At 39.5% G+C, this 13632-nt stretch overlaps 1 protein-coding gene across 1 annotated transcript in view; it reads left to right on the top strand.

Moving 5' to 3' along the window:
- Positions 1-13632, top strand: part of CFAP95 (cilia and flagella associated protein 95) — a gene marked incomplete at both ends in the record, with an annotated part of 106198 nt that overhangs the window by 89757 nt on the left and 2809 nt on the right. Inside the window, one exon of the mRNA XM_080912909.1 lies at positions 5118-5175. Within this exon, the coding sequence (XP_080769035.1) occupies positions 5118-5175 (58 nt within the window). The remainder of the gene's footprint in view (positions 1-5117; positions 5176-13632) is intronic.

The following is a 13632-nucleotide window of genomic DNA, read 5'->3' on the forward strand; positions in this document are numbered from 1 at the left end:
AACATATGAAATAATTTAGTTGGGGCTGACTGGCATGGAGTTTGGCACAAAAAGTTCCATTTTGATTTGGTCTGTTGAATCATAGCAGGAGTGGCTATGAAATTATTTAATATGTTATGTCTTTTGGAGGAAACATCATTTCCCCTTTATAGGCTACTTATGTTTAGACTTCTTTTTAAACTCTATTTTTTAATTAGTTTACAAAGCATGTTTTCATAAAACTTCTTCATACAGCCTTAGATTTAGTTAACTCACTCCCACCCTTCATGATCATCATCATGATCATCATCATCTTCATCATCATCTCTTTATTACCATCTTTGCTTAAACCTTTAACCCTAGCATGCCCCTGCCCACATACCTAGACTTTAATATTTTATATGTTATAATATCTCTCCACACTTTAAGGCTTCTCTTCTTTCATGTGAATTTCTACTTTTTTTTTTTTACTTATTAGTACTCAAGCTCAAGTGCATATTAAGCTTATCTAGAGGGACTGTTAAACTACAGAATGCTGGGTCCTGCCCACAGAGGTTCTAATTCAGTAGACTTGGGGTAGGACTAAACTGCAATCATATTCATGGGTTTCACATTAACAGATTCAACCAATAATGGACTGAAAATATTAAAAAGAAAAGCAATTCTTTGCTGAACATGTACACACTTTAAAAATCATTATTCCTGAAACAATAAAGTGTCTAAGATGCCTAACATTTATATTATGTTTAGTATAAGCAATCTAGAAGTAATTTACAATGTATAGAAGGATGTACTTGTGCTATAAACAAATACAAATGTACAGAAAAATCTATAGGATACAAGAACATTGAAATAATCCCATGCATCCTATCAGATCACAATGCACTCACGCTGGTCTTCAATAACAATAAAAGAACAAAAAGCCCACATACATGTGGAAGCTAAACAATGCTCTACTCAGTGATAGCTTGGTCAAGGAAGAAATAAAGAAATCAATGACTTTTTAGAATTTAACAAAAATGAAGGTACAATATAACCAATCTTATGGGATACAATGAAAGCAGTGCTAAGAGGAAAACTCATAGCTCTGAGCACCTTCAAAAGGAAACTGGAGAGAGCATACACCAACAGCTTCACAGCACACTTGAAAGCTCTAGAACAAAAAGAAATAGATACACCCAAGAAGAGTAGATGGCAGGAATAATCAAACTCAGAGCTGAAATCAACCAAATAGAAACCAAAAGAACTATACAAAGAATCAACAAAACCAGGAGCTGGTTCTTTGAGAAAATCAACAAGATTGATAAACCTTTACCCAGAATAACTAGAAGGCACAGAGAAAGTATCCAAATTAACAAAATTAGAAATGAAAGGGGAGACATAACAACAGAAACTGAGGAAATTCAAGAAATCATCAGATCCTACTACAAAAGCCTATACTCAACAAAACTGAAAAATCTAGAGGAAATGGGCAATTTTCTAGACAGACACCAGGTACCAAAGTTAAATCAGGACCAGACAAACCATCTGAACAGTCCCATAATCCCTAAAGAAATAAAAGCAGTCATCAAAATCCTCCCTACCAATTAAAGCCCAGGAGCAGATGGGTTTGTGCAGACCTTCATAGAAGACCTAATACCGATACTCTCCAAACTATTTCACAAAATAGAAACAGAGGGAACACTACCAAATTCATCCTTTGAAGCCACAATTACGCTAATTCCTAAACAACAGAAAGACCCTACAAAGAAAGAAAACTTTAGACCAATTTCATTCATGAACATTGATGCAAAAATATTCAATAAAATTCTTGCAAACTGAATCTAAGAATACATCAAAATGATCATTCACCATAATCAAGTAGGGTTCATCCCAGGGATGCAAGGATGGTTCAACACACAAAACTCCATCAACATAATCCACTATATAAATAAACTAAAAGAAAAAAAAAAAAAACACCCAATCATCTTTTTAGATGCTGAGAGAGCATTTGGCAAAATTCAACATCCCTTCATGTTAAAAGTCTTGGAACAAGACTTTGAGCAAGGCCTATACTCAAACATAGTAAAAGCAATATACAGCAAACCAGTAGCCAACATCAAACTAAATGGTGAGAAACATGAAGCAATCCCCCTAAAATCAGGAACTAGACAAGGCTGCCCACCCTCTTCCTACCTATTCAATATAGTACTGGAAGTATTAGCCAGAGCAATGAGGCAACAAAAAGATGTCAAAGGGATACCAAGGATGAAGTCAAAATATCACTATTTGCAGATGATATGATAGTATACTTAAGTGACCTCAAAAATTCCATCAGAGAACTTTTACAGCTGATAAACAACTTCAGCAAAGTGGCTGGATATAAAATTAACTCGAACAAATCAGTAGCCTTACTCTACTCAAAGGATAAACAGGCTGAGAAAGAAATTAGAGAATCAACAACCCTTCACAATAGTCACAAACAATACAAAATACCTTGGTTTGACCCTAACCAAGCAAGTAAAGGATCTATCTGTGTGACAAGAACTTCAAGTCTTTGAAGAAGAAAATTGAGGAAGTTCTCAGAAGGTAGACAGATCTCTCATGCTCATGAATTGGAAGGATCAACATTGTAAAGATGGCCATCTTGCCTAAGGCAATCTACAGATTCAATACAATCCCCATCAAAATTCTAACTCAAATCTTCATAGAGTGAGAAAGAGCAATTTGAAAATTCATTTGGAACAACAATAACAACAACAGCAAAAAAAAAAAAAAAAAAAAGAAAGAAAAAAAGAAAGAAAAAGAAAGGATAGCAAAAACTACACTTAACAATAAAAAAATTTCCAGGGTAATCACAATCCCTGACCTCAAGCTATATTACAGAGCAATTGTGATAAAAACTGCCTGGTATTGGTACAGAGACAGGCAGGTAGATCAGTGTAATAGAATTGAAGACTCAGAAATGAGCCCATACATCTATGATCACTTGCTATTTGACAAAAGAGCTAAACACATTCAATGGAGAAAGGACAGCCTCTTCAACAAATGGTGCTGGGTCAACTGGCAGTAATCATGTAGAAAAATGCAAATTAGGCTTTTTTTTATCTCCTTGTACAAAGCTCAAGTCCAAGTGGATCAAAGACCTTCACATAAAACCAGGTACACTGAACCTAATAGAACAGAAAGTGGGGAAGAACTTAGAACACATAGACACAGGAGAAAATTTTCTAAACAGAACACCAATTGCTTATTCTCTTAAGATTAAGAATTGACAAATGGGACCTTATGAAATTGCAAAGCTTCAGTTAGGCAAAGGACACTGTCAAAAAGACAAAATGGCAGCCACCAGATTGGAAAAGGATCTTTACTAATCCTACATCTGACAGAGGGCTACTATCCAATATATAGAAAGAACTGAAGAAGTTAGACTCTAGAGAATCAAATAATCCTATTTAAAAATAGGGTACAGAGCTAAACAAATAATTCTCAACTGAGGAATACCAAATGGCCAAGAAGCACCTAAAGAAATGCTCAACATCCCTAGTCATCAGGGAAATGAAAATCAAAACAACCGTAAGATTCCACCTCACACCAGTCAGGCTGGCTAAGATCAAAATTTCAGGTGACAGCAGATTCTGGCAAGGATGTGGAGAAAGAGGAACATCTCCACTCTTAATGGGATTGTAAGCTGGTGCAACCACTCTGAAAATCAGTCTGGTGGTTCCTCAGAAAATTGGACATAGTATTACCTGAGGACCCAGCTACACCACTCCTGTGCATATACCCAAAAGTAGCTCCAACATCTAACAAGGACACATGCTACACCATGTTTATAGCAGCCTTATGATTTAACCAGAAGCTGGAAAGATCCCAGATGTCCTTCAACAGAGGAACGGATACAGAAATTGTTTTACACTTACACAATGGAGAACTACTCAGCTATTAAAAACGAGTTCGAGTAATTCCTAGGCAAATGGATGGAACCTGAAGCTATCATCCTGAATGAGGTAACCCAGTCACAAAAGAACACTCATGGTATATAATCACAGATAAGCAGATACTAGTCCCAAAAGCTCGGAATACCCAATAAATAATTCACACACACACACACACACACACACACACACACACACACACACACACACACACAAGCATCTACAGAGTTTGCTATCCACTGTATCTTCCTCCAAAACCTGGGAAAGACTGAATTCTCATCTCTCAAGCTCTCAGGTGCTGCTGCTCGGGAAGCGACGCTGGGAGAACTGGCAGCAGTTGGTGGTTACGACCAGGCTAAATCTACCATCTGTGCCCATTGGCCTACCTGAATTGGCTTTTGTTGTGCTGAGATTCTTGACGAATGGTCTTTTTTTCCCAACAGAACAACAAAAACAAACAACAACAGCAACAACAAAAACCCAACAAAACAACAAACCCCAATAAACTAGACATTTTCTTTGACCATCTATTTTTATAGTGTTTCTCAGAACACAAATACAGCTTCATTTTCATAGACTAACAGCTTCTTTAAGCAAAGCTCTGAACACAGGGACTGAGTTTCTTTGGGTTTGTAACTGGGGTTTCCCTGGTCTCCTTAATGTGTAAGTACAGGGAGCCTAGGTTACCTATAGTTAAAACCCCGCCCTGCAGACTTAGGATGTCTACTTTCTTGGTCCCCATAGTGTGTGTCTTCATCTCCATCACTCTAGGGACTTCCCTTTGAGCTGGTCTAGGTTTATATACCTGATGGAAGACAATTCATCTAGCATTTATGTGTGGTTAGGAAGTGGAGGCTGGGGACAGTCTGTGTTCTTAGACGCCGGGGTGTCTATCACAATCCCTTTAGTCATTACCTAGCAGAAAATGTGAGACATGAGGTCAAAGGATTTTTGAGTGAGAAAGTGGCTGATAGCATCTGGAGACCACAGAGCACCTAAGATGCAGACATGGGACCTAGTAGCTACAAGTATTAGTGTAGGAGCACATTGCCTTGTGAAGCATTAGAAGTATTTGATGGAATGCTTGCTAAAGACAGGTAAAGCCGTGGAGGGACTGGGAATACTGGACTTAAATCTTTCCTGAAACATGTTTGTTTCATGACAGTATCTTTCTTTTGGGAGACATTCTTTTTTTCTGACATCTTGGCTTCTCTTTCTCAGGTGTTTTTTAACAACGTACTCTGAAGATTATGTTCCACAGTATGAATATCCGCCACCTGTAAGTACAACAATCACATTCTAATCCTACTCGTGTATGTGACTCATCACATCTAGTGCCGAAGTCAGTCTTGCGGAGAAGAGATTGCTGAGATTTATGATGTCTTATATTTATTAAGAGATACTGTTTGCTTGTGAGAATCAATGGGATGCATAATAGCTATGGTTGATTTTGGAAATGAATGAATGTTTTAGGGGAGAAAGTATTATGGTACCTAAGACATATTTATCACCTGTTCCTTGTTTGTTTATTGCCTCTGTCCTGAATGAGACTTAACTGGAATGAAAATCACCTTCCTATTTACTTTTATTGTATAAGCACGTACATGCTCATGACTTAATTTAGCTCTGGGAAATTGAGCATTGATTTTTTTTTGAGGTCTAGTATAATATAGCTTTGAATATATTTATATTTTAACAATTAGGCAATAGGACTGGGAGGAAAGCCTCAATCTGTGAAAGGAGTTGGGTTGACCGAGAGAGGTGGGGGAGAGGGAGAAGGGGAGAAGAGAGGGGATGGAAAAATATTCTTACTAGATTTACCTGATGCATCTTAGCCAGTAAAATATCTCTGAGATAGAATTAAAATACTTAACTATTGACAAATAAGGAAAATGCTATTATTCTCTCAAACGGTATGATTATTTACTTAGAAGAGTGGAGATATTAAATGGAGAAGTAACCAGGATGAATAAATGTTTTCATTTATCCAACACTAGTCAGTAAATTGTAGAGGAAAAAAACATACAAATAATTATAGCAACACAACATGAAATACTTTTTTGAAGAGAATTTTTTCAAGGCCAATTCAAGAAATCTGGCAATGTAGACCCAAAGGAACAGACTTTCTAACTTGTACAGGCTCTCCAAGAGGTGACTGTCAGTAGAATCTGGGCTTTCAGGTGACTCTTTTGGTCAGAAGATCATGATAGAAAAGACCTTGTTTTAGCTACTTCATCTTTTGCAATCCTAAGTAACTAGACTACCGTTAAAGGGAGGGGCAGGGGTGGGACACTGAAAGCTATGGCTTGAGACAGAGAAAACCATCTTGGGTATCTATCTATCTTGGCTAAGGTTGGAATCTAACAGCAGCTTCTGGTTAGTTCCAGTTTCTGAGGAACTTAAGAAGAAGATGGAGCTGTTGAGTTCTCTCATTTGCTTAATAAACACAAGACAAAAGGTCCCAAAAGCTGTACAAAAGAGACGAGACTAGGAAACTAATTATAAATGAAAGGCATAAGTTTAATATAACTAATACCTCAATGGATTTTGCCTCCTATCAGAATTTAAGACAATAAGAATTATTTGAAAGAATGAATAGAATAAGCAAATAGAAATGTTTGGAAAATGTTGTAAAACTGATTTAGCTTCTATCAGTTTAGGTAAGAAAAGAATTTATGAATCTATAAATGCTACATTCTTGCTATTTTTTCTATTGAAAATAACTCTTAATATGTAAAAACAGGAAATATGATAGCTCGTGGGTAGATAAATTTAACACATATAGGAACAATTGTTGCAAGAAAAATGTTGACGGTCCTACAGAAATGAGCGTACAGCACATATATTAAACTTATATGGTAGGAAATACAATTAATTAAAATGTAGGAAATATGAGCTAAATTAAGATTGTTTTGCTAATAAAACTGGCATTTTTTTTTTTTTTTTTTTTACAAATGAGGGGGGAAGATGGTTAGATTCATTTCTTGTTAGGCAGAGTATGCATGTTTTCATTCTTCCTGGAAAGAAATTTGTCAGTCTAAAATAGGTTCCCATTTAACTCAATACGTCTCCTTTAAGGAAATTTCTTCAAGTAAAAATAATTCAAAACAAGGCTAAAAGTATAGCCAAATATGCTAGTCAGTGTATTATTTACAGCAGCAGAACCCGGAGAATGCATGAATATACAGTATTAGGGATAAGGTTAGTACTTTATAATTACAGGTGGCATTGTGAGGCCTTTATGTTGTTCATGAACAGTTCTTAATAAGTCTTCACTGAAGGTTAAATAATTAATATAACTATGTGTATTCCATCAAAACTATATGAAAATATGCACATAATAAAGACATGGAGAAGCTCTCAAAATGTTGGCAAAATTATTCTTTGAATGTGAAGTTGTGATGATTTCCTTTATCTTTGTATCTTTTTTTAAAAAATTTTTCAATGCAGCCAGACTTATGACAGGGCCCTCAGTGGTGGCTCTGACTGGGACCTCACGATGGACCCCAATGGTGCCTCTAGCCACTCACAGCAGGCTACTTCTTTCCATTCCAAGTCTCAGCTCTATCTCTCTTCAAATTGCTTTAGGTGCTCCACCTCTCTCTATCCTCCATCTCAGAGACTCCCATATTTCACATCCTCAGGTGTTATGGTGGCTCCTGCTGCAGGCTGGCCACACAGCTGTTGGGTCTCTGGGTGACATCCCAGGCTCCATGGTGTGGTGGCAAGTGGGTGTCTGTGGCCCAGCTGTGCTGCATCTTGGGGGGCAGATCCGTATGTGGCATGGCAATCTGCTGTTCTAGCTTCTGTCTGCTGCGCTGTTCGGCCTGCACTTGCTTTTTATGAGTCCTCGGCATAGAACAGCCTTGGCCACCAAGCCAGGCATCAAGCTAGGATGGCCAAAGAACAGTCATCTGTTCTGTCTCTGCCTGATGTATGACCACCACCACCACCAACAAGGTGTCCCTTTGCCCATTGCTGGGGGGTAGGGCATTGATATTGGTTTTTAATACAATTATGTAACCTGGTCTTTTTGCAGGACTCCCAACAGTGAGAGCAGAGGTTGTCTCTGACTCTCTTCCCTCTTACTAGGTTGCCTCTCACAGACTTAATATGAAGGGAGGTGCCTAGTACTACTGCAACTTGATACTTTTGGGAGTTAATCCTTTTAGCTTCTTCTCTGGGGTTGGTGTTCAGAGATACTGCTTAAATTTGGTTTTGTCACAGAATGTATTATTTTCTCCATCTTATCTCCTGTGATTCAAGTTTTTCTGAATAAAGTAGTCTGGACTGGCATCTATGGTTTCTCAGTCTGTAGAACATCTGTTCAGACCCTTCTGCCTTTTAGAGTCACCATTGAGAAGTAGGAATTAGTCTAATGGGTCTGCTTTTATATATTATTTGGTTTTTAGTATTTGGCTTACAAGCATATCCCTTGTAGCTTTTAGTATTCTTTCTTTTGTCTGTATGTTTAACATTTTGATTTTTATGTTTTGTGGAGAATTTCTTTTCTTGTCCAGTCTAATTGGTGTTTTGTGTGTTTCTTGAAGGTTAGGGAAATTTTCTTCTATGATTTTGTTGAAAATACTTTCTGTGTCTTTGACCTGGGTTTCTTCCCCTTTCTTTATCCCTATTATTCGTGGATTTGGCTTTTTTGTAGTGTGCTGGATTTAGTGTATGATCTGTGCCAGAAATATTTTTCTATTTGTTTTACATTCTCTTGAACTGAGAGATTCATTTTTCTATTATGTTTTCTTTTTTTCTTTTCTAAAAAAATGGATATTTTATGTGTTTGCATTTCCCCCTGCCCTATGCCCACTCCCCCTACTTTTATGAAGATGCTCCCACTCTCACCCACCCACTCCCACCTCATTGTCCGGGCATTCCCCTCTACTGGGGTAATGAGCCTTCACAGGACCAAGGGCTTCTCCTCCTATTGATTCCAGACAATGCCATCCTGTGCTGCATATGCAGCTAGAGCCATGGGTCCCTTCATGTGTACTGATTGGTTGGTGTTTTAGTCCCTGGGAACTCCGGGGAGTTTGGTTGGTTGATATTATTGTTCTTCTGATGGGTGAGAAACCCTTTCAGTCCTTTCTCTAGCTCCCCCATTAGGGTCCCCATGCTCAGTCCAATGGTTAGCTGCAAGCATCCTCATCTGTATCAGCAAGGCTCTGGCAGAGCCTCTCAGGAGACATCCCTATCAGGCTCCTGTCTGCAAGCACTTCTTGGCATCGGCAATAGTGACTGAGTTTGATGACTGTATATGGGATGGATCCCCAGATGAGGCAGTCTCCGTATGACCTTTTCTTCAGTCCCTGCTTCACTCTTTGTCCCTGTATTTCCTCCTATGAGTATTTTGTTCTCCCTTCTAAGAAGGACTGAAGCATCCACATTTTGGTCTTCCTTCTTCTTGAGCTTCATATGCTCTGTGAGTTGTTTCTCTGTTATTCTGAGCTTTTGGATTAATATCCACTTATCAGTGAGTGCATACCATGTGTGTTGTTTTGTGACTGGGTTACCTTACTCAGAATGATATTTTCTAGTTCTATCCATTTGCCTAAGTATTTCATAAAGTCATTGTTTTTAATAGCTGAGTGGTACACCATTGTGTAAATGTATCACAATTTCTGTATCCATTCCTCCGTTAAAGGACATCTGGGTTCTTTCCAGATTTTGGCTATTATAAATAAGCCAGCTATGAACATAGTGAAGCATGTGTTCTTATTATATGTTGGAGCATCTCTTGGGTATACACCCAGGAGTGGAATAGCTGGGTCCTTAGGTAGTAAGTACTATGTCCAATTTTCTGACAAACTGCCAGACTGATTTTCAGACTGGTTGCACCAGCTTACAACCCCATGAACAGTGGGGGAGTGTTTCTCTTTCTCCACATCTTTGCCAGCATCGGCTGTCACCTGAGTTTTTTATTTTAGCCATTCTGACTGGTGTGAGGTGCAATCTCAGGGTTGTTGTGATTTGCATTTTTCCCTTATCGCTAAGGATGTTGAACATTTCTTTAGGTGCTTCTCAGCCATTTGGTACTCCTCAGTTGAGAATTCTTTGTTTAGCTCTGTAGGATTATTTAATTCTCTGGAGTTTATCTTCTTTGTATATATTGGGTATTAGCCCTCTATCAAATGTAGGATTGGTAAAGATCTTTTCCCAATCTGTTGGTTGCCACTTTGACCTATTGACAAAGAAGCTTTGCAATTTTATCTATCATGTTTTCAGTGTCTGGAACTCTCTTTTTCATCTCTTGTGTTCTGTTGGTGAGAGTGGCCTCTGACATTCCTGTTGCAGTTCCTAAATTTCCCTTTCTGGATGTCCCTCAATTTGGGGAAACTCAGTCCTATGTTGACTCTATTTCCGTGGTCAAGTCTTTAGCTGTTTTCCTTATTGCCTCCCACTCTCTGTCTATTAAGTGAATGGTGTATCAGTTTATATGATAAAACATGTCACGTGTCTGGACTATGTGAAGGTCAGTTGAGAAACCCATTCACAGAGATACAAGGAAGCAGAACCAAAGGACGGGAAGAAGAAAGCACCTTAGACAGTTTTCCCCAAGCTCGTCTTCTTTATGCTCTTGCTGCAGCTTCAGTGGCTTCCAGAGCCTGCAGAGCTGTTTAGCCCCCAGCATTCCTTTTTTCTCTACCTTTTATCAGCACATTTTATTAAACTCCTTTAACCCCTTTTCTGAGCGGCATATGCTCAGGTGACTAGCAGGTGATTCATTCTGCAGTGTTTTGATGGGTCTTATTCTGTTGCATCTTTCAAAGTTATAGTGGCTCCCACCGAATACTTTAACCTCCTTGGTCCTTCTAGATCTACAGTATTCTCCCCACCACTGACCCTTTCTACCTTCACTTCTTTCTAGACCCAGTCATGGACACCACTGGTTCCCAGAACACGGCTCCTCCAATTTTACACAGTCTTGGAGAATTCGTCTGCCCTATGATCTCTGCACCTGTCATTCTGGGAGTACAATTTTTGGTTATTATATAGTTTAAATCTTACAAGAACATTTAAAAAAAATACACAAGGGATATCTAAATAACCTCTATTAGAGTCAGCAGCGGTCGACTGAACTATGCTTCTTTATCCTAAATAAAACCAACATGCATGCCAGCACAAGGGCACATAGCTCTGACACAGTTTTCAACCTCAGGAAAATTGATTGAGTACAATTATGTAATCCACAGTCTACAACAGATACCAGCCGTGGTACCTGCGATGTTCTCTGTAGCTATTTTTTTCCGATGCTGCTGATCACTGCTGCGTGTAGGGCACTGACTTCTCTCCAGACCATCTGCCCCACCGCTCCATCTTCCAAGTAAACATTTTGTACTGATGCCATCTCAAATTAGAAATGTATAAAATATGACTCATAATTTCCCTGTAAAGAGCATCCTCCCCCATCTCTGTGTCTTATTCTTTGTAGCGGTGTTACAACTATGCAGATCTGATTCTATGAATCATCTTGGTTTCTTTGTACCTAGTTATCCACGAAAATGCTCTACGCTCTTTCTGTGAAATGTCCCTTCTCTAGATCCTGCAAAAATATCGGTGGAATAATTCTTATTACTACACACAAAGCAAATACTTCTCAGTTATTCTTGTATACCTGTAGGGCTCAGAAAAGTCTATCAAATCCTAACTCAGCCTTGGAGAAACAGACAGAAACCATGGTCTTGGTAGCACTGAATACTGGTCCTAACAACAATTAAATGCCTGTTTCTACATGGAATTCTGAACGTGTTCTACAACCACTAAGGAAAGGCAAGATAAGGGTTTTAGGTATTCTGTTGGAGTGCTGAGCATATAACTGTGTTTGCGGGGGGAAGTGAGTCTAATTGGTAGTTAGATGTTTTCTTACCAACTCTATCACTGGGGACAATCCTTCTCTTCTCTCCAGATAGAGTCTCTTGATGCTACAACTTACTATACAAAGTATATCTAAGGCTCTCTGTCTCTCTCTGTCTCTCTGTCTCTGTCTCTCTCTGTCTGTCTCTGTCTCTCTCTGTCTCTCTCTCTCTCTCTCTCTCTCTCTCTCTCTCTCTCTCTCTCTCTCTCTCTGCCTTCTCCCCATTTTCCAACTACTTGAAATTTTTGTAAAAACAGGATCTCACACTGTAGCCTAGACTGGTTTCAAGACATTCCTTGAGCCTAAGCCTAAGAGGGGGTATTATAGGAGTGATCCACTGTGTCCAACTCAATCTCTCTTGAAAATACTCTCACTTTCCCAAAGATCACCTTCTGTGCCCTGAACTGTTCATCTTGTGCAACCAAGAACTAATGAATCAAAACCGAGACTACTGTCTTTTCTAAGGTTGGTCTGAATTGCATCTGGAAACTTGGCTTTCAGGATCACAATTCTCTTCGAAGGGTGGCTTTTTGTGCCAAAGCTAATCATGTAACCCACATGGTTTGAGCCAAACACCTGTTTTTCCTCTTTAAGTATGAAATGTTGGTGCAGGTAGACTGAAGTTGGATGTGACCGGTGCCCGATAAGAACTCCGGGCATGCGTTTCTAAAGAGCTTCCCCTGTGTAGAGGCTTTATCCTCGTCAGCTCACTGGGAAAGTAGTCCAGGCGTCTGCACCCGGTACCCTCTGGACTCCAGCCCTTGCACCTGTTCTCAGTAATGATTTTGCTTTATATCCTTGTGAGATAATCAGAGCTACATGTGGAGCTCTAAAAACACAACTGTGAGGTTTCCTAGAAAATTATCAGACTTTTGAGGTTCTTGATCCAACTTATTCTTCTCCCCCAAAAGAGGAGAGAAAGAGCTGTGTTAAAATGACTATAATCGGTGTTCTGTCCCACATGGATGGATTCCCTTTCATTGAGAGGCTGAGTCTGTTTCCTACCTTGGAATCTGGATGAGCCATGTCTCTGCTGGAAATGGTGTTTGTGGCTTGGATTAAAAGCAGTGCACATTCCTCCCGATTCACTTTGTGTCATGTTCATTCTCAGAACTTGGTCCTCACCGAGGAACCCCAAGCACACACACAGGAAGGACCTGTGCAGTCATTCTAGCCAGTAGCACAGAGCAGATCCCAGTGGATACATACCCTTGACTGTCACCAAGATGCTCCCAGGTCTGGAGTCTCAAGGAACCTCAGTTTTCAGGTCACCCCCGCTGATGCCCTATGCATGGTGTTATGAGGCGCTCTTTAATGTACCTTGTCTGAATTTTTGACCCAAAGGATGGGGTTTCCATATGGTGTTCTCTATTTGTCCTCATCTAGGGCAAGGCACTCTGGTGCTCTTTCCTAGTCTCCAGTGGCTACCATAGATCATGATGTAATCCACAGCCCCTTTCCCTTCTGAGCTTAGCTGGAGATGACTAGGCCTCCTTTCCACTTTCATTGGTACTGGAGATGCCACAGAAGCCTTTTGGACTCACGTCTTCTCTCCAATGCTGTCTTTATCAATACCCTTTCAGAACTGCAGCTACTTCCAGATCTTGGCCATGCCACGATACCCAAGGTAGCTCAAGAGAGATGACTCTTAGAGGTTCCTTCTGCCTGACCATCCAAAGCAAGTAAAAGGCAGTGTGAGAGGTCACCATTTTTAAAAGTTCTCAACTGAATTTGGGTTGGGAGACATATTTTTTTCTGTTTTTCTTAGAAATTATTTATTATACTTTCTGTTCAGAAGAAAGTGTCCCTTCATGGTTAAAGAGCTGGGATGGGAAAAACCCTGGCTGTCTCTGCTGCCTGCTTTCCTTGCCT

Source organism: Micromys minutus, assembly GCF_963924665.1.
Source record: "Micromys minutus genome assembly, chromosome: 2".
Lineage (NCBI taxonomy): Eukaryota > Metazoa > Chordata > Mammalia > Rodentia > Muridae > Micromys > Micromys minutus.